Source organism: Lissotriton helveticus, chromosome 1_1 (genome assembly GCF_964261635.1).
Source record: "Lissotriton helveticus chromosome 1_1, aLisHel1.1, whole genome shotgun sequence".
NCBI classification, from domain to species: Eukaryota; Metazoa; Chordata; class Amphibia; order Caudata; family Salamandridae; genus Lissotriton; species Lissotriton helveticus.
Genome location: NC_136057.1, coordinates 1614390185 through 1614418173, shown reverse-complemented (window position 1 = coordinate 1614418173; position 27989 = coordinate 1614390185). Strand labels below are relative to the sequence as shown.

Below are 27989 nucleotides of genomic sequence, written 5' to 3'. Positions count from 1 at the left end.
TTGGTGGAGCTGATGATATCAGTAATCCCCAGCCCTTAATTAAAGGGAAGTGTTTATGAACCAGAGGAAGTCTGAGCAAACCGTTTAGGAAACCTTATCTTAGATAGATCTGCAAGGTTTTCATGGCCCCAGAGTTCCAATCCATAAAGAGAAACATTCTTGTACTGTGCTTTGTATGCTTCCAAGGCATGTCACTCGGAGTGCCCCCCACCCCCCCCCCATTTAATTTGCAAATCGGCCGTTGCTCCTCCACTCTGTGCCAGAACGTTCTCCATCCTAAATATGTGGATTCTAAGAAGTAAAGATTGACAGGTTGATGCCTAGACAAGGGAACACATCCACCTGTTCTAGGCTAGAGTTGTTTAGGATAAAATTATTTCTCACATCTTTATGTGATTTGACCTAATTAATTTAGTCTTGTTGGCATTCACTAGTAAACCTTTTCTCCCTCAGAAATCTGCAGGTTTTTTGTGAAGAGACATTGAAGTTCATTGTGGACTTGAAAACCAGAATGATGTCATCAGCAAATAATACGGTAGTAATCTTTGTTCCACTAAGGCTAGGGGCGTCGTTAATGCACTGGACATCCCTCTCAACTACCTGATTAATATTCTAGGACAAAAGTTGAGGAGCTAGGAAGAAGCCTCAAGGGCTGTACCATTGCATCTTCATCTTGAGGATAATTATCCTGTCAGAAAAAAACAAATACACCCCATTACCACCAATTGGGAAAGTCCCTATAGTGCATGAGGTATAGTTAATAGAATGACAAAAGCCTCAAATCAAATTTTTCTTTCCAAACGACACTTCATTTGCTTGCATGAGGTGACAACCTCTGAAGCTTGTGACTTGCTAGCCCTGCTGATAGAGGAATGTTAATCAAATTCCCAACCAAAAACTGTTCCATAGGAAGAACAATATTAGGTGTCCACTCAATACTAACTGAAAGTACTCCCCCATAGTTGTCAGAGCTTATCATTGAGAGATACCAAATGCCTATTGTGAGCAAAGCAGTAACAAAAAAAAGTCCATGGTAACCATATTGTTACATTGAAAGACGCACAATGTTTCACTTCTATTTTATGCCTCTAAAGTGCATTTATCATGTTAGTGTGAATTTCACCAGACCATAATCGGGGCACAAAAGCTGAAGCAAAATTTGACTTTTTAAAAAATGTCGAGAGACTGCAGAAGAACTCCATTACCTATTTGTGTGTAAAAAGATTTAAGTAGGATGCGATCATCACTGATCAAACGTAAAGCATAAATCCCTTCCCTCAGAGATCCCAGATAGGATTCCAGTTTGAGCACAAATCTTAAAACTCCTTGCCATTAAACACAAAGCCATTTACAAGGATGCCCTGTAAAGCATCGCAAACAGATTATGTTGCTATAGTTTTAAAATCAAGCTAGTCTAGCAGTATTCAAGCCCTCAATTAAATATCTCACTTATCCAGTCCCACCTCGGAGAACTCCTCCAGTATATAGGACAACCCACTTGAACAGACTCTCTGAATAACTCTACATACAACTCAGTACTACATAGCACTCCAACATCTAAACACAGGCTTTTCCAAGTATTGGATATTTCATAGATTCACATGCTTTATAAAAGCAGTAAATGATATATCAATAGGCTACAATGCAATCAATAGTCACTGCAGTAGCCTATCTATATCCTTTTGTAAAAAAAGAACCAAACTTTAGCTTTAAATAATCAGACGACTGCACCCTATACTCCAAATATAGGCTAATTCCCTCTGATTTACTACCACACGTCGTGTGAGAGGAAGTCTCCCTTAGCTCTGCTCAGTTTTTTTTCACATGCTTTGATGCTTTCATCGATTTGCTGTGTACCACATTGGAATTTTCAAAGAAAGGACTTTCAGGTCTTGTAGAATTTTTGGTAAGAAAAGGCACCATGCTAACAATCCTCATATGGACTGCTTCCGTTGCTTATACCCACTCCATAAGGTTAAAGACTGCAAGATTAGCAGAACCTTTTCAACTAAAAACCCTCAAGGACAGAGAGGGGATGTTGTTATTATGGCTACAAAAACTGAGAACCAAGTCTAACGTTGCCTCTGGCGAAGAAGAAAGTGCAAGCTCTCATACTTCTGATGAAAAACCTAAGAAGAGACATAGGTCAGAGGAGACACCATAGTGCCATAAAAAGGCTTCAAACAAACAACACACCAAGAGTCTTTTATGGTTCAAAGTCTTTTTTATGGTTTAAAGTATAAGAGTCTTTTAAAAGCTCTTCACAAAAAGGAAAACTGCTAATTTCTTCTGAGGTAAAATCTGACTCTCCAACTCCAGTGTCTGGCTTGACCTCAACAACTATTAAATCTTCCTCAGATTCCTCGTTGATAAAGATAAAGCTTGCAATGAAATCCTCACCGATGACAGCAATGTCGGCAAAACAGCATTCGACAAACTAAATCACAGTCGACACTCACTTCACCTCTGTCGACGATGACTCTCGTGTCGTCTACAGCTCCATCATCGACAAAGATGGCACATTCGACAACCTCACTATCGACGATCGGTACATCGCTGAAAACTAACTCCTCTTCAACGAACAACACACAATTGGCAATGGCCACTTCGTCAACAACTCCTTATACCGTCGATGACAACCTGGCCAATGACGACAACACATTGGTTACATCGACCATAACTTTGTTGTCCATAAGCATCGTCCCATCGCTGGTGCCAGTTTCGCCACCACCACTCTCAACGAAGACCTTATCGACACTGTCACTATTAAAGCCAAAGAGGGCTTCATATTTACTTCTCACTCTCAATTTGGCACCGTCAACGTTTCCGTCGACAACACTGTTGACGAGACACTTTCTTCAAAAGCCTTCACAGATCTTACCATTGCCACCGAGAATCAGATGATGATGGGCTTTTCGGACTAGCTCATTGAACACACTCCCTCATGGCCTATCTATTTTTTTTATAAATAGAGACTTAATCTTGCCTGGACAAACTATTACATAGAATTACAACAGTGACACTCAACATATTAACTTTCCATCACTTTTATTATTTCATTTCTTTATGTACTTTATAAAATTTCATTTTCCATTTTTTTTTAATTTTTCCTCAATTATAAGAGTTCATATATCATAGAAAACAATATCATTTAAATCATTACATCAAATATACAATTTACAAATTCATATCTATAAATTTACACAAAATACATTTTAAAGAGAGAATATGACCCCTGGACTAACTTATATAAATACATCCATCTCACACCCATTCAAACACATTCAAACTTCATACGAACTTTCTACAGATAGCATCTGAATAAGGTGGAGGTTATGTCTGACTGAAAAACCTCCACGACCAGATTGAATCTAATGTTTACAGCGCAAGGCTGAGCATGAGGTCGACGTGTGTTTCAGCGGTATGAGAAGAGTAGTTAAACCAGCTTCATCAGGACCTTTCCAGATACCCACAAATTTTTTACACCAACCAGGGGACACAAGAAGAGAAAGGGGGATATGAAGTCAGAGCTAATAGTCAGATATGTTCCACTTATCGAGTTGAAGCAGTTGTCTCTTATCTTAAAAGAACTGCCGGGGTCCAGTCAAAGATGGTTTCTTGTAACAGTACTCAAACACTGTTCATTTCTAGAGTACAGTTCAAGATAAAATATTCCGAAAACTATCTATTCAGAGGGCTACGTCCAAACGTTATTGGTTCCTTTTTGTCTCCACGGTTTGCGTGTTTTAATCTTCGGATTTACACACTTGTGCAAGCATCAGTTTGCACAATGAATCTCTTTACTGTCTTTGTATAAACGTTATTCCTCCTTACGGCACCTCACATCACGAAGTTTGAAGCCTAGCTCATAGCCCATCCGAGCTTCACGTTAAGTATCAGGAAGATGATGAGGAGGAGAACGATTATTAAGCGCAGGAATATAATTATCAGCATTACTCAAGCAAATTCCAGGGTACTGTCCCTGAATTCATGGTGCAGCTTCCTGTGGCATTAGTCCAAGATCTCCAAACTATGCACTAGCAAGCACGTTTTCCTTTACCTGTGGAAGCAGCACCACCGCCTACCCCGCCACTTCCAGCTCCGGGATCTCCACTCCCTATGCCGCCTCCCACACCTTGAATGACGTCAGCCTCAAACCTTGCCATGCCACAGAGACAAGACCCATCTTCCTCCATCGAGGAGAGAGAGGAGGGAGAACCTCAGGTCACCCGTTCAACTGCTGAGTGTGATGGATACCTTCCCCAGCTCCTCAGTCGGTGAATTCACCACCAGAGGACGGACAAAGGTGATTTTTCACACCTTGATGGAGAGGGCAGCCACAAGATTTCAGCTTTCTATGACAGTCAAGCAGTCTGACTGCTTTGTTCCCCAGCGGTCTACAGCGCCAGGACACTCGGGTAGAGTAACAGTGCGCTTTACAAGTATCCCACATTTACATTTATGATTATAAGGGCTAGTCAAGAAAGCCAGTGAGGGCAATCAATCTAATCAATTACATGTGGGAAGACGGTCTTAAAATAATGAAAACACCAGCTTCTGAGACTGCAGTCCTTCCCAGAATTGGCAAGAAATAAAAAACTCAAGATAAAGCTCCAGCGACAACCAAAACCAGACTCACTTTTGTAACTCAAGCTGCGCAGCGCAGGTTGAAGAATCCTTCTGCGCCTGTCGCTTTACCTCCTGACAAGAAGGCAGGTGCCTTGATAACATTGGCAAAAGGTTTACTACAATCTCATGCACTGCAGTGTATGCTGCCAATTAATTAGCAATCTTGGGAAGGTATCCCAGATATGGTCAATTATCTCACCATATCTGAATCTTCTGCCGGAAAATAAGAATCAGGAAGCATGTGAAATATTGCTGGAAGGTGAAAGATCAGCTTCTGAGATCATTGATTCTGTTATGGACGCAGTCTACCTCACTTTTCATCAATGTGCAGGTGCAGACGTCCTTAGGCACCAAGGCTGGTTTAAGGCAACCACATTCGGCCCTGAGGTGCAGAGCAAGATCTTAGATATTCCTTTTGATGGTGATGCGCTTTTTGAGAAACAGATGGACGATGCCTTACAAACCATTAAGGCAGACACGGACACTGCGATTTAAGAAAAATGTTTTATAGGAGCACGAAGAGGAGGTGCCTACTCCTTTTGTGGCGACTACCAACAATATCAAACCTTTCAGCTCTATCAGTCATTTCGCCCCACCTATCAACAACATCAAAACCTTTGTGCAACACCAACAGCTGCCTATTCCAGACAACTGCCTAGATGCAAGCAACCAGCACAGTTAAGAAACAGTGTCAGAAAATAATTATATTTTTGTGCAGCCTACCACAGTTTCTTCTACCCCACCATTTATAGGAGCATGCATCTCTTGATATACCCACAATGGTAGCAAATTACAAAAGACAGGTGGGTTCTTATCAAGTATGGCCATACTCTTGAGTTTAACACAGTTCCACCTTCTCACCCACTACAAACAATACTTCCATATCATCTCCACCTACTCAGGAAGAAAGCATTTGCCATGCTGCAGAAAGGTGCCATATAAAATGTTCCACACTCCCAAAAGGGAAGGGGCTTTTATTCTCGCTTCTTTCTAGTAATGAAAAGGTTGGGAGAATGGTGTCCCATTCTGGACCTCAGACAACTCAACAAGTACCTACAGAAAAATCCCTTCTCTATGGTCACTCCCAGGAGATATTACAACCACTCAACCACACAGATTTTATGACCAGACTTAATTTGCAAGATGCGTAAATTCACGTCCCTATCCATCCCATACATCGAACATTCCTCCATTTTACTGTAGCATGCACTCACTATCAGTTCAAGGTGCTACTCTTCGGTCTCCGCTCAGCTCCCTGGGTTTTTATCAAATGTCCCGCTCCACGGCGTATCTAAACATAATTCCCGTACTTCGACCATTGGCTGGTAAAAGCTCTATCTCTTCAACAGGCCTCACTTGCCTACATCTATTTCATTCTCTAGGACTCACAGTTAATTACCATAAGTCTCTTCTGTCACTCTCTCAGAGGATAACCTTTCTAGGGGCAACTCTACATACTTTACAGGAAAACCCATTTTTGTCCGCGGAAAGACATAAAACCATGATCTTGTTGGCTCACTATCAGTCCAGAAGAGATTTCGCTTCTTTTCGTCTCATCTAATTGGTACTTGGCATGATGTCCTCAGCAATTCTCTTGGTTCTTTACGCTTGTCTCAGAATGAGACCTATTCAGGCAAAGCTGGACAACCAATGGCTAAAATTACCGGAACATTCAACAGTCATGTTCGGATGACACCAGCAATAAAAAAGCACTGCTTTAGTGTCAGCCCTCCAAAAATCTCTCTTCAGGGCTAACGTTCCTCTCTCCACTTCCAGATTTAATTATCACCACATACTCTTCTCTGGAAAGTTGGGGAGCACATCTTCAGGATCTCCAAATATCGGGGAGATGGAGTGCGTCACTATCCAAGTAGAGATCCCCCTCCTGAGACAAAATAGGGCAACCAAATCCTAGGATCCCCTTCTACCACCAGTTGCTGGAAAGTATTCAACCAACTCACGGAATTGGACATCTTTTAACGAATTGCGAATTCGAAGCACTCCTCTCACCTTGCAGACCTTCTCACGGCCTCTGTGGCAAAAAATCTTAATCATGTCATTACCCCTCTCTTGACGATGATAATAAACAGCTTCCTAAGTACTGGGGTCATGTCCGACTTCCTAAAACTAGGCAAAGTCAGTCCACTACTAAAAAAGGAGATCAGACCCTGAGTACCTCAATAACTTCAGACCCATCTCAAACCTGGCAAAAATCCTCGAGAACTGTGTCCTACTCCAACTCATCCATCACATGTACACTAACAATCTCCTGGATTCTCGACAATTAGGCTTCAGAAAGGGCTGTAGCACGGAAACAGCTACACTAAATATAGCAGATGATATCCACAAATGTATGGATGACGGCCGTTGCTGTCTGCTCATCCTCCTAGACCTATCTGCGGGCTTTGACACAGTGGGCCATAAACTTCTTCCTAACACCCTGAAACATTAGATTGGAGCTGACGGCCTGGTGCTGAAATGGTTCACATCCTTGTTTCACAACCGCTCTCAACAAATAAAAATAACGCAACTTCAAATACTTCTACTATAACCAGAGGTGTCCCCCAGGGTTCAGTCCTCTCAGCTACTCTCTTCAATATCTACATGGAGCCCCTTGCTACCATAATTAAGCAAGCAAACAACCCCTTCACCTCTATTCTGACAACATCCAGAAATATCCTCTCCAGAAGACATACGCCATCTAAATGACACTCTAACAAAAATCCAAAACTGGCTATCACACATGCAAATTTAACTCAATCAAGAGAAGACTGAACTTCTTCTCCACTCCAACAACAGATAACCCCCCCCCCCCGGTCCAAGAATGGATAAAGCTTATCAACTAAATTGCAACCTATCCTGGCAGGCTCTGCCAATTCGCTGGGAATCATACTGGACCCTAACCTGAACATGAGCTCACACATTAAGACTACCTCAAAGAGTGCCCTCTACAAATTAAAACTACTTAACAAAATCAAGCCCCCCCCCCCCCCCCCCGGGATCCAAAAACCGCAACACAAGCCTTAGTTCTGTCCAGACTAAACTACCAGAACGCTACCCTCACAGGCACCGCGAGATCCCACCTAGAGCCCCTGAGAACAACTCTAAATGCAGCAGCAAGGATGGTCACCTGTGCCAAAAGGCACGATCATGTCTCACCCTCCCTGAAAGATCTTAAATGCTCCCAATTGAAGCTCACTGCCCCTTGAAAACTGCCTGTCTCACCCACAAAGTCCTTTACTCTGGTAAACCAGCCTACCTGGCAGCCAACCTCACCAGGGCAGGCAGGAAACCTGAGAAGCACCAACAACCTACTTTCATACCCCCAAAGAAACATAAACAAAAAGCCCTGGCTCGCTCCTTTCTCGGGCAATGACCCCAAACTCTGGAACTCCCTGCCAGCAGAACTCAGAACAAACCCCTCCTTCATGACCTTTAAAAGAAAACTAAAGGATCTCCCCCTCATTCGGCACCCTCTGGTATAGCTCTTTTCAGCAGCCTACAATCAAGTAACTCTCGACTCTATTATTTTTTATTGCCTGTGTACATGTTGTAAATCACTCTGCTACCCACGGGTCTTGCCAGTGCTATAGAAAACTCTCTTAAAATCCAAGATGCACATCAGCTTCCTAGAATTGAGAGCCATTTTTCTGGTGCTTTAGTCATTCCTCCTTATACGAACAGACAATACCACCTGCACGCATTACCTCAATTAGCGGGGAGGTACAAAGTCTCACGTTTTATCTGTGGAAGCACAAAAAAATGTTGCCATGGATTCTACTGTACAGCATATCCATCAAGGAGGGACATCTACCAGGGGCGAGCAACAATCTAGTAGTTACCCTGAGCAGAACTAGTCAAGCCTGTCAAGAGTGGGAGCTCAACCAGCAGTCTCAACTCTATATTTTCCAATAATGGGGTAAACCGAACTTAGATCTCTTCGCCTCTCAAGAGAATCGAATATGCTGGTTCTTCTCCAGCTACAAACCTAAAAGAGGGTTATGGGATAATGCGTTTTTGATTAGATGGTATGCGGTCTTTGCTTTTCCCCCATGCCCTCTCATTCCCAGGCTTCTCATGCAAATGAAGAGAACCGTGCTCAATGATCCTCATTGCTCCGCTGACCCCGCCAGTACTGGTTCACGTAGCTCTTCCTGCTCTAGGAATCCGAACCCTTTCGCCTTCCAGTAACTATAACACTGTTGACCATGAACAGGGATCAAGTTCTCCATCCGCATCCCACCTCTATCCAATTGCATGCATGGCTCCTGAATTCATTGAATTCAAGGATTTAACTTTCCCTCAAGACTATCCAGAGCGAAAGCTGAATCTGCAAATGACCTTTAAGCTAAAATGGAAACGTTTCTGTTCATGGTGTCCATTAAACAAATCCATCCTATTGATTTATCACCAAAGTAAATTCTACCTTACCTTCTCTCGCTTGTTATATCAGGATCAGTGCATGCATCTGTCAAAGTTGGAACTCGCTGGTATTTCTTGATATAGACGTTTGTCCAATTGATTGTTGCTCTGTTCTACAAGTATTTTGAAACAATACATGAAGGGATTATTCAGAGCTTTTCAACCAATTCGAGTTTTTCCTCCAAAATGGCGTCTTAACATCGTTCTTTCACAACTTATGAAGCACCATTCAAGCCCATTCACAAGGCGGAATGAAAATGTTTTACTTGAAAGGTTGCATTACTTTCGGCTCTCACCTCTGCTAGGAGAGTTAGCAATATTCAAGCCTTAACAATAAAAGAACCCTAGCTACGCTTCACTGATGACTACGTTCTTCTCCGGACTAATCCAAGATTTATTCCAAAAGTTCCATCTCATTTTCACCTTAACAAGCCTATTATTTCCAAATCCGTCTTCACCAACTGAGAAATCTCTGTACTCTTTAGACATCAAACAATGTCTTCAATGTTATTTGCAACAGATTAATCAAATTAGAAAGACTGACCAGTTGCTTGTATCTTACAGTCCAACTAAGCAAGGCACTTCAGTCACAAAGGAAACTATTGCACAATAGATGGCTGCAACCATCCAGCTCTGCCATCTTAAAGCAGACAAAAACCACATATGGTCAAGGCTAAAGCGCATTTCGCATGAGCAGTATCCACCTCTGCTGCTCTATTTTCTCGTGTTCTGTTGGACAAGACTTGCCGTGCTGCAACGTGGAAGAATACCCACTCTTTCACTAAACACTATTGCCTGGGTTTGGCAACCTGCAGTGACGCAGCTGTAGGACAGGCGGTCTTATGTCATCTTTTTTCAATAAGGTAAGCTTCTATTCATGAGGATGTTTGTTCTTGCTTTATGTATTTTCTTTCATAACATGTTATTGTATAATATCTTGTACTTTTATATACATACAGCTGCTATGTTGTACAATGCTATTATATATTTAATTGTTACCTTTTTTCCTCCAAGGGTACTTACATTTCTGCATCGATTAACTAATATAACTGCTTGATTTCTTGATTCAAGCATGTGAATCTATGAAAGATTCAATACTGGAGAAGAAAATAAGTTACCTGTAACTACAGTTCTCTAGTATTGGTATCTTTCATAGATTCACATGTGACCCCCTCTCCTCCCCTGAGAGGCTTTCCTTATTTAGCCAAGGATAACTCTTACCACACTTGTGCTTTAAAATCTGAGGGAATTAGCCTCTCTTTGGAGTGTTCTACATGGGTGCTGTCGTCTTATTGGTTATAGCTCAAGTTTGGTTCTTTTTTTTTTTTTTTACAAAAAAGAATATGGATAGGCTATTGCAGTGACTATTCATTGCGTTGTAGCCTATTGATATATAATGTACTGCTTTTATAATCATACTGTGGGACTTCCACTTCAAGATGATTCAAGAATGTGAATCTATTAAACATACCAATACTGGAGAGCTGTAGTTACAGGTAACTAACTTATTTTCATTTCTACCATTCGCAGAGTGATTTCCACCACTGCTGTTAATGCAGACCAGCATTGATATGTATTTGAACAAAATATTGAATCAAAAATATGGGTCACTAATATTGTGGCCCAGTGGGTCACTAATATTGTGGCCCAGTCCACCTTTGCAATACACATTTCAGTGCAGCACTGTAAGTATTGTATAGAAAGCATATAACAGAAATTAGCATTTTACACAGCAGTATACATGATAAAAAAGGATAGCCATTTAGACAAGTAGCAGAACTATATCAGCGCCAGGAGGGTCATGGATTCAGAGCTCTTCACTTACGTAAATGTACAACATAGGGCATAGTGCCCTAGTCTTGTCCCTCCTGTGACTGGTCTGACTAGTCGTCAGGCACAGTACAGAGAAGATAGGGGCGGTATGGTCTTCGAATGTCTCACAGCTGGCATCAATATTTAGGTTTCAATCCATTCATTGCATATTGCCATATCCCGTAGCCAATCAGCAATAGTAGGTATTTATTTCAACGCGACCCCAGTAAATCACTACTCTGCATTTAACCAACAGTATGGCCATCACCATGAGGCACCGAACTCCAGCTGGGACCACTTCAACTTATCCTAATACGGCTATCAGCGGATCTAAATGCATGGTGTGTTGGGTAATGTCCGCTGTCACACTCAGTATCTCACCTCCAGTAATTTAGATATGGAGCATTCCCAAACAAGATTTAAGAATCCAGCAGCATCCCGCTTGCAGCAACTGTAGGGGAGTGAGGGGGTTATACAATGTTGTTTTCTTGGGGTGGTGTAAACCCAGTGTCGACATTTGTAATTCAATAACTAAAGTCTGTAGTTCACAGACTTGGTACCCGTTTATTAACAACAATATTTCCACCGAGCAGTGGGTATAGGCGTGCCAAGCTCCCACTGCCAAGACTCCCTGACCATATCATCCTTGGCTGTCTGAAGTTACACTAACAGGCTACAGAGCTCAGAGACCCAGCAAGTGGTGTCAGCAGATGTAATCTAAGCCCAGATGTACAAAGCCATTTAACATTTCTTAATTTCTTAACAGGCCGAAACGCTAGTTCAGCTCATTATAAAATGCTAAATAGCCTTTTCAGATGTACAAAGGGCCAAAACCGGTTGCAATTTCCAATTTCTACCAGGGAGACATGGCAAATTGCCACAGCAATTTAGGAATCACAAGGGATTACCTAGTTGCGATTCATAAAGCACATGCATGTAGCCTTTTCTAAAAGTGAATTGAGCATTTAGACAATGTTAATACCATCAAATTGAAGTCGATAATAACTATGTGCAAAATTAAAAATGCGTTTATGAATGCATTTTTTAATGCGACATGATGAGCACATAAACCCCCAGGCCATATGTGCGCTTACATGTGCACTAGGTAATATGGGATGTCTCCAAAGGTGGGGGGGCCCTAAGCCCAGAGGCACCTATTAGGAAATCGCAATTTTAGAAATGTAAATCATTTATTATTCTGTCCATTAGTGGGAATGCAATGGCATTTCCATTTGCCATCCCTAGTATCAATACCTACTTTGTAGGAATCGCTATTGGGGAATTGCAAATTTAATACATATCCTTTTGCATTTTTTAAATAGCGATTTCTAAGGAGTTGCTATTTAAGAAATGCAAACTGGAAACTTTGCACATCTGGGCCAAAATATGTTAAGGGAATAAATTCAGCAGCTTCTGCTGGAACTCTGGCCATGCCTTCCTCACTGTATCTTGGAAGCAGGCATATATAAATATATTCAAGGTAGTAGAATTGCCTCAGGAGCAAAACTTATCTAAAGATATAAGGATGACATTTATATAAAGATGACCCATTTCCTCAATAGGGTATTTTGGACTGTGCGTTCGTGTGTGAATGGGAGAATGAGATTTGAATGTAATTTAATAGCCGGTGAGTAAAGACTGGCTGTACCAGCATTACGGCACAAAGCTTACCAAACCCGACAGGTAGTGGCAACTCTGTGCACCTTCCTATGTGGTCTGGACGTGCTCATTAGAGGAAGTGAGGCCAGCGGGTTCCACCAGTCTGAGGTCCCTTGCTTCTTGGCCAGGTAAGGTATGCACGCATCGGGTCGTACCAAAATTCAGCAAACTGACTTTTTTTTTTTAATTCTTTTTATTAACAGCTCAAAACAAGTGGTGGTCATCACAGTCTTGCAATAGAATTGTTACAGTGTACCATAGAGAACACAGAGCCAACAATGTGCGGTCTATTGTAAAGTGTTTACAGCAGCATGTCATAAATCTGTTCACAGTTCAGCCGCCCCGTCTGTGTGTAAGGGTTGGGGGGGGTTCAAATATGTTGCCTCTGTAGTCGTTCCAGTTTGACCACACCACCCCCCATTTCTTGGGGCACCCTCGAACCATGTACACTGTCTTTTCCTGGAGCATGCACCAGTCCATATCTTTTTTCCAGGACTTTAGTTTCGGAGGCACTATTGCCCCCCGCAGCCTGGCAATGTTTCGCTTTGTCACTGCTTGTCCTAGCGTCACCCATAACCTCCCCTTCGCTAGCAGATCTGTGGGATCCCAGATGTCTAAAAGGCACCTCTTAGCCGCCATACGCAGCTCCACCCCCCACACTTCTGTCATACATTGAAGCACTCGTTTCCGGTATGTCTGTAACACTGGGCACTCCCATATTATGTGAATGAAGGTTCCTACCTCCCCACATCCCCTCCTACAGAGACCCTCCTCACTACGACCCATCAGCTTCAGTCTGGTGCCAGAAACGTACACCCGATGAAGTATTTTAAGCTGGATAAGTCTAAGCTTAGATGATATAACCACTTCCTTAGGGGAAGCAAGCGCACTTTTCGACTCCTCGTCATCTATTTCTAGTCCGTCAGCCTCCCACTTCCCTTTGAGAGCTAGTAACGGGTCCAGAGAATTGTTTGAGTTTTTTATATGTGAGGGAAATTGCATGTTCTGGGAGGTGCCCATCTAGCAATCTATCCTCCATGGGGGAGGCTTTTGGGGGTTTGGTCCTTGGGGGAATATTCTTCTGAAGGGAGTGCCTAACCTGCAAGTATCGGAAGTATTCTCTTTGTGCAAGTTCGTACGTGCTTTGGAGTGAAGCGAAGGGCCTAACTCCGTCCGGACCCCATAGGTCTTTAACGTGGGAGATGCCAATTAGATCCCAGTTGCGGAACCCTTTGGTGCGGCCGAAATTGCCTAGCTTCTCTGAGACCCATAGCGGGGTAGCCATTGTAAGGGTATTGGCCCATCCCAGTTTGCGCTGAACAATGTGCCATAATTCGACAGTGTTGTGTTGGCCCTGTGAGCGAGAATCTACCAGGTTTTGAGTAAAGCGCCGCCTCGAAGTTCCCGCCCGGAAGGAGCCATCGGTCCATTCCGTATCGTCGTCACAGTAGGTGCCTTGGTTGATGGCCGAGAGGTGGGCGGCCCAGTAATACTTACGGATGTCCGGGAGCGCTATACCCCCATCAAACCATCACAGTGTCAATTTCTGTAGGGATATTCGGGGTGTGCCAGACCAAAGGAGATCTCTTTGTGCGGCCTCGACGGCCGCAAAATACGACTGCGGGACCAGGTCAGGGTAGTTTTGTAGGGCGTAAAGGAATCTAGGCAGTGCCATCATTTTAAAAAGAGCCGCTAGGCCCAGCAGGGACAGCGGGAGCTTCTGCCAGGTTGCGGAGTCTCGTTTAAACAGCTGTAAGGGCGGCAGAAGATTTCCTATGTACATGATGGCTTTATCTTTAGGGATGTAGATTCCCAGGTATTTGAACCCGTTCGTGACCACCTTAATCGGGCAGTCTCTAGGGACTACTGGGGGGTCGCCATGGAGGACATACAATAGGGATTTACTCCAATTCTATAACCTGAGTTCTTCCCAAAATTGGTGAAGATGTCCAGGGCCTCCATGAGGGACCTTCGAGGTCTCGAGAGATAAAGGAGGATGTCATCCGCGTAGAGCGAGATCCTGTCCTCCCAGCCGTCGGCCCACCGGAGCCCCTTCAGAGAAACATCCTGTCTAACCCAGGCAGCGAGTGGTTCAAGAGAAAGGGCAAACAGCAGAGGGGAGAGGGGACATCCCTGTCGCGTCCCTCTTCCTAGTGCAAAAGCCTCAGAGGTTTTATTGTTTACAGTGACCTGGGCCAGGGGCTCTGAGTAAAGGAGACGCACCCATCCGATAAAACTCGGGCCAAGTCCCAATTTCCACAGAACTGCCATCATGTAGGGCCACTCAAGCGTGTCGAATGCAATTGTGGCATCAAGCGACACCACAACCATGGCTTCTTGAATAGTGTGACATCGCCCCATCACTCCATTAAGACGACGGAGGTTGAGCGCGGTGTTGCGGTGGGGCATAAAGCCCGATTGGTCCGAGTGGACCAGTGAATTTTAAATTGGCTTGAGCCTGTTGGCGAGGACCTTGGTCAGTATTTTGGGCTCTGCATTCAGTAAAGATATGGGCCTGTAGGAGGCACAGGAATCTCTCGGTTTCCCTTCTTTTGGGATGGCCTCGATTGTGGCTAAACGTTGATCTCGCGGTAACACTCTCCTCTCCTTACTTTCCTCAAACATACGCTTGAGGTAAGGGCTAAGGCCTTCAGGTTTGAGCTTGTACAGCTCGATCGGGAGGCCGTTGGGCACATGGGCTTTACCCGGGCGAAGATCCCTAATAGCCCGCTCTAGCTCGTCTACGTGAGTGGCGCCTCTAAAGAGTGTTTCTCATCCTCCGAGAGAGCCGGCATCCGAATGTGAGCCAATAAGGCCACGGAATCTTCCTCCGGGTGGTCGGACCCTCTGCTATATACCCTCTGGAAGTGTTGTGCAAATTCACTGACTATCTCGCGGGGTTCCGTAATGACAGCTCCAGATTCTTTTTATTGAGATTTTTTAAAACAGTTACTCCCCCCCTCCCCCACAGGACCATTTCCACAAAATCTTAAATCGGGAACTAACAATATAATCCATTTACAGTATATTACTGATACATTTTATCATTTTATCATGAGAGCATGGAAAAAAATAAACGAAAAAAAAGATCTAGACAAGAAAGAAAAATATTTACATAGGACGAGAAGAGGAAGGGAAAGAGGACTACAGATAAACATTTCCAAATTAATTGAGGTTAACCCATCCCTTTTCTCCATTCATTAATCGGAAACCAAATTTGTCGCCCCCTTATTCTGCCCCTTTTCCCCTTCCGTGCATAAATTGTATTTTCTATGTTACAGCTATATAACAACCTTGCTACCCACTGCTGCAACGTAGGGGGTGTTCTATCCTTCCAAGCCGTAGCTATACATAACCGCAATACTGCCATTGCTACAAAGAGAAAGAACTCTTGGTTACCTTGGGGAGTATCGTCTGCAACCCCTAACAGAATTAACTCTGGTTTTATCTTTACCTTGACTTTTAATGCCACGTCTAAAAATGTCTCCATGGCTTCTATGAGGGGCAGCAAACTAGGACAGGTAGCAAACATATGAGTTATATCCCCCTCCATACTATCACATCTGGGGCAGGTAATCCCTTGCGATCCCCCCATTGTGCGATTTTGGCAGGCATATAGTACAGTGTTTTACAAAGTTTTAAAATGCTGCGCTTGCAGAGCTGATAAGCGAAGGATTTCTTGACCCAGCTGTAATGATTTCCCAAACATCCCCCGCACTATCCCTAATCTGTTCATCCATTTTATTTCCACCTTTTCTAGGTCATCACCTCTATTCTTAATTAGCTCAATGTACAGTCTCCCAATTGTGCACCCCTGCCCCTCCTCGATAATCTGCAGGATTGTATTGCTTTCAAATCCTCGCGCCCCTCCTACCTTGCCTGCTAAGAAGCTTCTTATCTGTAAATACTTGAAAAAACTTCTTGAGTTCATTCCATATACCCCTTGAAGGACTGCGAATTGCTGCATACCCTCTGGCCCTATGAGATGCCCCACCTTCTTTACCCCCAGTCGTTCCCACTCACCAAAAATAACATCTGAAAAAATGTCCTGCGGTATTGTAGGATTTTTGGCCAATCTAGTATGTGCATTAAATCTGCCCAAGCCAAAGCTCTTCTTAAAGGCCCTCCAAATCTTATATGCCGCCTCCACTGTTTTAGATTTTGTTTTTTTTGAAGAAGCTCGGCTCTGTGTGTTTCAGAAACACGTTCTCTGTTTCTACTCCTAACACCAAACCATATATTTCCATGGACCCAGTATGAGTTTCTTCCTCCATTTTGGCACCACCCAAAAGACCTGTCATCTGCTGTAATGCTGCCGCCCAGTAGTACAATTTCAAATCCGGCATAGCCCAACCCCCCTGCTCCCGTGGTAATGACATATATCTCAGTGCTCTTCTTGTTTTGCCTTGGGACCAGATGAAACGATTAAATACTTGTTCTATTGTGTTAAACCAATCAGCATTGAAAAATAACGGAATTGATCTAAATAAGTATAAAAATTTAGGCAGGAGATTCATTTTCACAAAGTTTATGCGACCCACTATAGACATATGTATATTATGCACTCTGTCTAGATCTCGCTTAGCCTCGTTTATTATTGGACTAATGTTTATGTCGACTAGCTTATCTAGTTTTGCCGTGATAGTCACTCCCAAGTAAACACCTTCAGCCACCACCCGTGAGTCTGTACATACTGTATGTGCATTATGAATTATTTGTGTTTTGGCCTTATTCAGAGCATAGCCAGCCACCCATCCAAACTGATCTGCTTCAATTTCTATCTCTCTGATAGCCTCAGTGGGTGTGGGTGTAATAACTGCCTGGTCATCCGCGTAGGCAAGTACTTTGCAGAGGCCGGTATTTGTTATCATTGGCTGTATCAGAACATTTTGTTCCAGTTTCGAGATCAGCGGATCTATGTACAACGCAAACAATAAGGATGAACACGGGCAGCCCTGCCTTGTACCTCGTGAAATTCCAATCGGGCTTGAGCGACCCGCATTCACCCTTATGCATGCAGTTGGAGCCCTGTATAGTGACTGTATTGCTTTCACAAAACTTTCCCCACATTCTGCTTTCCTCAGTACCGCCCATAGGTACTCCCAGGTCACGCGGTCAAAAGCCTTCTCGGCGTCTAGCAGGAGGACTGCCATGGGTCCCCCTGCGCCCCCCTGTGCTATCCCCTGCGCGTCAAATAAGGTGATTACTTTCCTTATATGCTGTGTGGTGCCCCTATTTGGAATAAACCCGTGTTGATTCTTGCTCACCAATCCTACTATTACTCTTGCCAATCTTATAGCTAGACATTTAGAAAACATCTTGACATACAAGTTTGTTAATGTTATCGGGCGATATGACCCAGGCTCAACAGGTGGTTTTCCCTTCTTAAGAATTATTGTTATATCTGCCCCCGCCCAACTAGCCGGAGTTGATACTCCTTTCTGGGCCTCAAGTATTGTGTTTATTAGATCTATCTTCAGTGTCTTGAAAAACACTTTGTAAAATTCCCCTTGAATCATATCCGGCCCGGAGGCTTTCCCAGAAGGTAAGCTCAACAAAGCCTCCAGAATTTCCTCTTCACTCAGCGTGGCCCCCAGCATTTCCCTATCCTCATCGGTAATTACTCTGCTTGGTACGTCCTGAAGATATCTATCTATACCCTCTACTGATGTGTCCTTCTCCTCCCTATACAGTCTGTGGTAAAAATGCCTAAAGACCTCCCTAATCTCATTCTCACCTGAAACGATATTGCCTCCTTTATCCCTTATTTCCTTGATTTCCCCCTAACTACTCTTTGTCTCGTTCTTATTGCAAGAGTGTGGCCAACCCTTTCATTATATTTATAGCAGTTCTCTCTTTTTGTGTCGAAGATTTTTGCTGCTTTTATGGCTATTCTTTCTTCTGCAGCCGCTTTCGCCAAAGTAACACGTAAAACTTGTTGGTCTATATCTTTCCTTTCTCTAATAGCCTGCACCAGCTTCTGCTCTGCGCCTAACACTGCTTTCCTTAACTGCTCTGAGAGTTCCCTTTCTTTTTTCTACTTGGCCAGACTAAAACTCAGAGTCTCACCTCGGATCCCTGCCTTAAAGGCGTCCCATGCATTTCCTACCGTAGTACTACCTCTGTTAATGTCCCAAAAGTTCTTTATCCATACATGCATATGACTTGCATAATTTGAATCTTCTAATAAATCCTTCTCAAAAGTCCTGGCCCTTTCCTGTCTCCTAAAACCCTCTCCCTTAACTGTCAGGATAAGTGGGTTGTGGTCCGATACTATGCGTGGGAGTCTCTCTATATGCAAATTGGATAAAGGCAAACCGGAAGTAAACAATAAATCTAATCTAACACAAATTTTATGCGGCGCTGAATAATAGGTATAGCCTGGTTCCGATGGTTTCAATTTTCCCCATACATCAATTAGTGAATTATTACACGCCATCCTCTGAATTGCCTGACGGCTCCAGATTCAGTCGTAAGCTCAGCCACTACTCTCTGTGCCTGCGGTTTTTTATCGAGCCAGGCAATGAGCTTACCCGCCTTATCGCCTTGGTCGTATATTCTGCCCTCCCTGTCCCTTGCTAAAGTCTTGGCGGCGTAAGTGGCCAGGGCCCTATATTCCGCTGCTTTGAGTTGCATCTGGTGGATAATCCCTGGGTCACCGTCAGTCTGCGCTGCCTTTTCCAACGCGATAAGGCCGGTCCAAATTGTTACCAGCTGCGCCTCCCTTTCTTTGCGCCGACTCAGACAATCTGAGTGCCAACAATAGTTTAATGCATGAATGTGGAGACTTCAAAAATGTAATCCAACGATAGACGAAAGGGAGGACGAGAAGGGGAAATCACAAGGGCTCATTAAATCAGTCCTCTGGAGTTCCAGCCTTCGAACGAGTAGTGGAGCGACATCTTCTGGCAGGACTTGCCAGGTTTTTTGGTGTGGATCCAAAGGTAGGGATGGATCTAAGGAAGTTAAGGGCCTCCAGAGCTTGCAGAAAAATATGCGCCTTTCCATCAAGTTCCACCTTGAGTCTTGCAGGATTGAACATGGAGTCTCTGATGCCCCAATCCCGAAACAGGCACCAGACCTTGGTGAACTTACATCTGGCTTCTTGGACCACAGCGATGAAGTCCAGAAATATGGAAATTGGCGATCCCTGGTTTTGAAACAGGCCTTTCTCCCTTGCCTTGCGGAGGACATTGTTACGGTCCTGGCAGTTAAGAAGCCTGGTGATAATGGGCTTTGGAGCGACACAGGGAGGGGGCTGAAGACCAAATAACTTGTGCTCCCATTCCACAAGGAATGCCACAGAGATGCCCTTCTGGTAAAGTCTTCTCATACGCAGACATGTGTCCAGTATTAGTAGATTCTGCAGTACCCTACCCCCCACCCTCCCCATGGCAAATATTGTTGCGTCTAAAGCGTGCGTCTGGATCCTCATTCTTCATTGAAATGGCCAAGACCTGCTTTTCAAGCTTAACAACTTTAGCTCTAATATCTGTACCATCCCCCTCGAGGTCCAAAATTTGCCATTCTGTTCCATAGATCTGCACATCTATCCATATGTTCCGTGAGCCAGTCAAGATGAGTAGCCAATAGTCAATCTTAGCATCAATGGATTGCAGACCTACGGAGCTCAATAAGGATAGCCATTGTGGAGTCAGATGGCTCATCACTTACCGCATCTTGCCAGTGATCCACAGTGGCGGCAGCGAAGTCTTCTTTGTGTCAAAGCGGGGGTTTCTCCTGCTGCAGTTAACCCGTACCCATTGCCGGAGCAAAGGTCAATTTAGGTTCCACTAGGTAATTTGCAGAGCCTCCTTTCAGGGTCTCATTGGAGGGGATTTCTTGGAGAAGCAGATGTAGGTACAGCTATAGGGAGGAGTCAACAAACATCTTAATATTTTCACAGTGTAAGCCCAGGGATGGACGCCTGCATGATGGGCCTCACACAATTAGGCAGGAAGAAAATGTAGGGGGCTTGGCACAGAGGGTGAGTCACAAAAACAGGACTTGGTAGCACTACCCAGGTGAATACCGGATCTGTTTTCAGTGTATTGCTCTACTCAGTGGACCAATATAACTGCATTAGGAAGGAGATCTTCAGAAACAGGGTGGCGGCGTAGCTCCCTCACTGAATTTTGAGGGTTAACAGAGATGTGCGTGCTTCCCAGTGCCTTTTCATATTGCCTTGCGGACTGGACCTTGCTGAGAACATGTACTACTAAGAAGACCCAGGAGAAGATATCCCCTCTGACCAAAAAGTCGCCTCTGCTCCCATGCAAGGCAGCACAAGCGAATCAAATTAAGTGGGACCTCCAGATGGCCGACACTATGGTGGAGCCCCAGATAGTGCACTTCCTATCTCCTGGGCACACAGTGCACCCGCCATTGCTGTTGATATACAGGCTTCACGCAGAGCCAGGAGATCCTCCAGGGGCCACTACCGCCAGAAACTCAGGGCACTTCAACATTCGGCCAAGCCCGCCTGCCGCATATCGATACAGCACAGCTTCAATCGCAACCAGCGCGACCCTCTCACCAGCTTCCGGATGGGTCAACCACGTTACCAGGATTGAGGGTGGGGCTGCTATATTTTAGCAGTGCATCCTACCCAACACAGTGAGCTTGGCAAGCAGAGTGGTCCTAGGCTCTCTTACAGCCTCTGACACTACAGGGCTTCTGAGGCCTACTCTCCCAAACAGGCTGCATCCATGGCAGGCAGGATTATGGCCCCCAGGGAAGGTGGTAGTCAGCTCACTAGTTGCAGCAGGGTCAGTCAGTCTCTTGCTTTCTGTCTACTGGACATGGATTAAGGAGGGTGAGGGCAAGTTCCACATGCCCTCATCTCCCCCGCCAGTCAGAGCTTCGCGCTAGGTGGCCATCTTGGACGCCTGCAAGGCCACGCCCACACAATTGTTAATTACATTATTGTTAATTTCCTATATGGGTCTTAGTGTGGGAAGTTTTTTTACTGTATACATTATTTTCTATTCAAAATGAATTTTTAACTGAAAATTATATAAATACATTTATTGATAAATTGTTAATTATTTGTGCTATTTATTTATTTGTTCATTTGTTTTTCATTGGGCAAATTTTCTCTATTGATTTTGTTTATTTTCTTTCATTTTTAATGTAATATTCATTTTGTCGCATTTTTGTATCATTTTGATTTTTTTATTTCTATTAATTGTTGGTGTAAATTGTTTTAGTGTAATAGGGTGAAAAGTGTTTTAATAGAAAATATTTTTCTATTTTAAAAAAATAGGAATATAAATGTGTATTTATTCATTTAATTTGTTGGGCAGGAATGAATAGTGAATCTGACCTCTCTAAAGTCCACGACTGTCCCTACTTTTGCTCATTTCGGAGTGCGAACAGTAATATCTGAACACTTGTTTTTACTACTTTTTTGAAAGTATTTATAAAAGTTGACCAATTTTTTGGTCCTCATATCACTAAAGCTGCTGCAAACTTAAACAATACTACATTAGGGGACTGGCTTCCAGCCTAATGCACTTGCGTTTGCCCCACCACCATACCAAACTGGGCTAGAAACCCATATCGCATTGGTGCTTGGGTGCAATCATGAGTCTACTCGATTTACCGGGCCCAACATGCCATTCTACCTCAAAATATTAGCCTAAATAGCATCCGTTCTGCCTGGTATGCTCCCTAGATCCAATCTGCAGGGTCATCCAGTATGCAGGTCCGATGTGAGAACTTTAGCAAGTCCTCTGGGGAGGAAGGTAATGGATCTAACCAGTGTTTACAGATCTCCCTTCTAGGAAGAAGCAATCAATAAAACAGCAGACACTGCTAAGATCTACCCAAGAGGCTGTGTAATGCAGTACGTACCCCAAACAACATCAGCATGTAGCTCAGCTTGATTATAACTCCTAACATTTCCGCAATGATATGACTCACGATCTCCCGGTTCCCGCTAATCGAGGGGCAGTTGGCAAACGTATTCATCATTTGCTTCAAGGTGGCCTCATCTTCTGCTTCTTGGAGCCGGGTTCCGGGTTCTGTACAAATCTTGTAAACCTTTGGGGGAGTCCAAAATATTCTGTTAAGGGTGAAATAATGGTTCCTTTTTCAGAGGTGTGGAATTTAATAAAATATCTACTTGTCCATGGGGCAGGATGCTTCATAAATTTACTTACCCTGCAACAAAATCCACGTGTCCCTTTCATGCCATGTAGTGCAGTGACAAATTATGGCAGCATTCTCATTATATAAGAGCTCTGATATAGCCTCTCAGATTATGAAATGTAGCAATTCCCATATTTTGCCACCTTTCTGCAGTGCTTTATACTGGGACTGAAGGTAGTGGTAAGCAATAATAATAATAATAATAATAATAATAATAATCCACATTTGTAAAGTGCACAATCACCCGTAAGGGTCTCTAGGCGCTGGGGGCCGTCGGGAAGATTAAGCAAGCTATTGCCCAGAGTCACATGGTGCTGGGCTAACCTGCCGCCGGAGCCGGGGATCGAACCCTGATCCCCAGATTCCAGCGTCAGTCGCCCTGGCCGCGGCGCCACACCTCTCCCTAGCAATAGTTCCAGGGTTAAAATGCCCTTTTGAGTCTGTGCAAACCTGCTAACTTGCATGTTTAAGGGTTTTCACCAGCTCTTCTCTAATCTTTTCCCATACTGAGAAAGGTTGGAAATGTATTCCTGAAGTGAACTTGCAGACTCTCAACAAATTTTCACATGAGCAAATCTAAAATGCATATTTGCTCTGGCTAAAATGCAGTTCACTTATATTTTCCAGGACTACGATTTCTTGACCTACTGCTGTAAATTCAGGTACATTCATGGAAGCCATAAATCTGCACTAAATGGCACTAATTAAGGACATTTACCATTGGTGCACTTTTGAGATTTCTTTAATAATTGGGCCCCTAATTAGGTCTGGCGTTAACCAAGACCTTTTGTGTTTATCAAAATTCTGTTTCTCTGTCTATCTATCGGCTGGCTTCACTATGAGTGATAGCACTGTGCTCTTTCACGAGGAGCATATCAGCATAGAAAGTATATTTGTTCAGTGCCAGGAACTAATGTGATATTGTGTACTTTTGAGACAAAAATGTTTTCTGATGTTTACCAATGCTTCTTATAATGATTAAGGCCCGGCAGCTCCCACGCCAATAAAGTTTACAAAAACCATGGCAAAACAAGACACATTGACAAGCCAAAAGGCTGACCACCAATTTCAGATGCACTGACTTAGCCACTGCTTGTTTATGTTTGTTTCCCATAATCATGTAGAAACTGGTTACACCGATTTTTCATTAGGAATATTTTTGGGATAATATTAGCATGCATCAACCCATTTTATAAATGATACTGCAAAGAAACGGTACCTAAAATTTTACATTTTTTTGTGAACATTTTATTTTGAAAGCAAAGAATTGCCCATCTTGCTTTCAAGCTTCTGCAAATATTTGCATCTAATCAGAGAGTATTCCGGGAGCACAATACATAGCCTCATACTGCTGAACTTTGAAAACGTGTGTACACATATTTTTACTAGAACAGCTGTCAGTAGTTTCAGACCGAGCATACAACTTTTCGCTCACCCTAATAATGTCTTTGCATTGCTGAACCATATATCAAGTTTGAACAGCATTAACATAGGAACACAGATATTACCTTAGCTGCAAACAATGCCCTTCCCTGATCCATAATGTGGTACTGTAAACTGACATCAAAAGGGTTTGTGCTGCAAGGGTTTGGGCCTCATTGTCCGAGGGACAAAATACACATGAAATCTTGTTGTCTCTACCCCAAACAATATGTCCTGGGCATCAAACTATAGGAATTCCACCCCCCTGCTTTTCAAATTAGCAGCTTAACCGTAGAGAGCAGGAATTTTAAGGATACTTGCCACAGATGTCATAGCTCAGACTCTGGGATCATCTCCTGTCAAACCACCTATGGTGCCTCCAGGCTTCTGTTGTCAGCATCCAAGTGCTTCCAATACCATATGAAACCTCTTTGTTCTTGGGCCACACATCTTGCAGGAGTGACTCAACTTCCCAGGCTCCACCGATCTCCTGATTAGCATTTGTATACCAAAAGGAGAGCTGCAAGTATTTAAATCTTCATATGGAGCCCCCAGTCGTAGTCTTAAGTGCTTTCCAAGGTAATAGCCCTTGCACTGTGAACAGTCCCCCTCAGGTTGTTATCTCAGCCTTCCTAGGGGAATAACTTAATCCTTCCAACAAACACTCGGGGATGTCAAGGGAGTCCCAAAGTTGTGAAAAATCTGAATAGTAACTAATACTCAGAGTCTTCATGACTGTTTACCAAAGGTATTTCGCCTTTAAAACTTTCAATCAAACCTTTTTTTTTTTTAATATGGGGCCCCGAACTTAAAGGAAATCTATAGTCCCAGCTCTGTGATAATTTCTACTAGTATCTCACCCCAGGTTGAACTATCCGAAGTCCCAAGAAGCATTCAACAGTTCTTGAATTGGAAAGCCATACAATAAAAACTCAAGTCTGGCAATGTCAGACCCCCTCTTTTCAACCTTTCTCCTCACATTTTTCCAGGAGAGCCTAGCTTCTCCAGTAGCCCAGATGAAACTTGTTATTTTCCTCTGTATTTTAGTAATAGCTGATCTAGGAAACGTGAGTGGGATACAGTTAAAGAGATATGTCAACTTAGGGAGTAACGACATTTTAATCAAGTTCACTTGACTATAACCTGTCAGGGGTAAATTCCTCAAAATAGTAAGCAAGAGATCGATCTACTTTACCACCCTCCCTAGATTATGTGTCGGGACTACCTCCAATGAATAAAATATGGAAAAGCCCAAGTATTTATCTCAGTCTCAACCTCGTCATCCCAATCTCTGATTTAGCAATATTCGTGGAGTATCATGAAAGAGCCCCAAACTCCTCAACTAGCTTTTCTACCCTAGGGTTAGTCTGGGCAGGTCTGATGTGTATATTATAAGGTCATCGGCATAGAGCGCTATCTTGTTCATATAGTGCTGCGAGGAAAAGGGGATTTGCCTGTTGATCCCTTTTGAGTAACTGGGCAAACGGTTTGATATAGATGTCAAATAGAAGGGGAGAAAGAGGACAACCCTGCCTTTTGCCTCTACAGATTCTGAAAGCATTAGTCAAGGACCCATTAAATAGGATTCGGGCAGACGAGTTTCCATGTAATCTCTGGAGGGTCGATATAAAACACGGGCTGAAAACTAGTACTGCCAAGACCCCCTAGAGATAAGCCCAGTATACTCGGTCGAAAGCCTTGGCCCTCCAACTTCCCATTTTTAACATGTTTCAGGTGCTCCCAAATTTCTGCCTCAGTGATCTGCACCTCAGGGGACTCTGTCACAACTCCATGAGCCCAGGAAGGTCCCTGTCCCTCAACCATTCCCTGAGCCTATCAAGGTCTGGATAGACCTCCTCTGTATATAGCGCTGAGAATAGGGAGACCTGGTGTTCCTGCATTTCTCCTGACTTTTTGGAATTGTCCGCCAAGGAATTAATAATCAGCTCCTTGATGTTATTCCTAGACCTCTCTGATCTCACCTTCCATGCCAAGAGTGATCCCGATCGTTCCCCATAATCAGAAAGATTCACACTTGGCCTGCCACTTCTCCCTGCACTTTTTATTCAGCTTGATTTTAAAATTAAGCTGCGCCTCTTCCAAACTCTTCAGTGCTTGATCCCTACCCAGAGGAACGTTTTGAGCCTTCGTGGTAGTCTCCAGTGTCCCAAAACAAAGCCCTCTCAGATTTATTTTTCAAATAAGTTTGACTTCGCAAGACCCCACCTATGAAGGCTTTAAAAGTATCCCAGACTATAGCAGGGAAGGCAGATCCTATGTTAGCAATAAAAAAATCACCACTAGCTTTTTTCAAAGCCAATCCAACTCCTGCATCCAAACAAAGGACTTGAATGACTGTCCACCGAGAATTCTGCCCATAACCAGGACACTGAAAAAGCATAGTCACAGCTGAATGATCGAAGATATGCCCTGGCAGGTAGTTGATCACTTTTAACCTTTAATGCTATGGCACTATTCACAAAGAAATAGTCGAGCCTTGAGAAATTGCCATATTTCTTGCTGTGGAATGTATGCCCCCTTCTCTGACCTATTTGGTTGTGCCACACATCCACCAAACCCAAATCCTGTAGAACACTTTTTAGAGTCTGCTTAATCATGGGTGTGTCGATACAATCTCTCCTGGGAGATCTATTGAGAATGTATGCCCCCTTCTCTGACCTATTTGGTTGTGCCACACATCCACCAAGCCCAAATCCTGTAGAACACTTTTTAGAGCCTGCCTAGTCTTGGGTGTATGGATACAATCTCTCCTGGGAGATATATTGAGACTGATATCTAACAGTGTTGAAATCGCACCCCAGGACCACCGGTAAGGAGGACTCCACAAGGTTGCATTCCGGTGACGAAAGATCATCGTTTTTTGGGGCCATAAAAGCCCGCACATATGAATTTGTGATCAGAACATCTCATAACTGCCAATACCAACCTACCTGAGCGATCGTTTTTTTAGCGCAACACCTTCATCCCTGCTTCTTTCCTCAAATGAATTGCATCCCCTGTGCAATACTCAGCTTGATCCAATTCTACATAATCTTCAATCCACCTATATTTCGAAAAGAAGTCTCTACTCTCAAATACTGTTAAATGGGTCTCCTGCAGGCTTATGACATGGGCCATACTTTCTTCAACATACCAAAGCACCAAACTCTGCTTCCCTTTTGGCCTGAGGCCATTAACATTCCAAGGTAAAAAGCGCATCTCTTTGCCTACCCTCTTTTAATTTCTAAGGACCTCCACTCCTTCTTCCTGTAATATAATTTATATTGATATAAGTGATTCGAAAACAGCAGCTTGGTGATCTTGAGGACATTTATTTTCTCGCCAACTGCTCCCCCCCCCCCCCCCCAGTGCCCCCTCTCCCAGACCTCACCTAGGGGAACCCTTCCACTTCTGGTTGGAATGCCAAAGAACATCCTTCGGAGGAAATGGTATGAACAAAACTATAAACTAGACCGCAATGTGCACTCCCCCCACCCCGACTCTACATGAATCCTGACCTCAATAGGGAAAAACCTCATGAATTTGGACCCCTTTTGATGGAGTCAATCAGCGTGTTCACATCTTCCAAAGTATGATAGTTATACATCTGATTGTGCCTCATAATGTGTAGCATCGCTGAGAATGTTAGTTGAACTCTGGCCCCCACTTTGTTAAGCTCTTCCATTCTCCTACTGAGCTACTACTTACCCTGGTCTATAGCCTTACATGCATGGGACCTAACAGTGAACGAATAACCTTTGACAGGGAGAAATCTACACTTCAAAGCAATGCCCAAGATGACCTCTTTCACTGCCTCAGAGAGAAAATTTACGAAGATCTTCTTGAGTTTTTGGTGCTTCAGATTTCTTTTAAATGGATCCCTGTGTGCTCTC

At 43.6% G+C, this 27989-nt stretch overlaps 1 protein-coding gene and 2 long non-coding RNA genes across 13 annotated transcripts in view; 2 read left to right on the top strand and 1 right to left on the bottom strand.

Annotated features, from left to right (window-relative positions):
- Positions 1–27989, top strand: part of LOC144829232 (uncharacterized) — an 814902-nt gene that overhangs the window by 117311 nt on the left and 669602 nt on the right. The window lies entirely within an intron of this gene.
- LOC144829219 (uncharacterized) overlaps positions 1–27989 on the bottom strand; it is a 464862-nt gene that overhangs the window by 348691 nt on the left and 88182 nt on the right. For 2 of the 3 annotated variants that reach the window (XR_013610609.1, XM_078688147.1), the window contains exon 2: positions 22378–22566. The exons of the other annotated variant lie outside the window; for it this stretch is intronic. Coding sequence is in view for 1 of the 2 variants with exons in the window: in XM_078688147.1 (XP_078544273.1) it covers positions 22378–22566 (189 nt within the window). In the remaining variant the exon portion in view is untranslated. The remainder of the gene's footprint in view (positions 1–22377; positions 22567–27989) is intronic. 3 annotated transcript variants of the gene reach the window in all.
- LOC144829268 (uncharacterized) overlaps positions 1–27989 on the top strand; it is a 145344-nt gene that overhangs the window by 65266 nt on the left and 52089 nt on the right. The gene's annotated exons all lie outside the window — the stretch shown is intronic.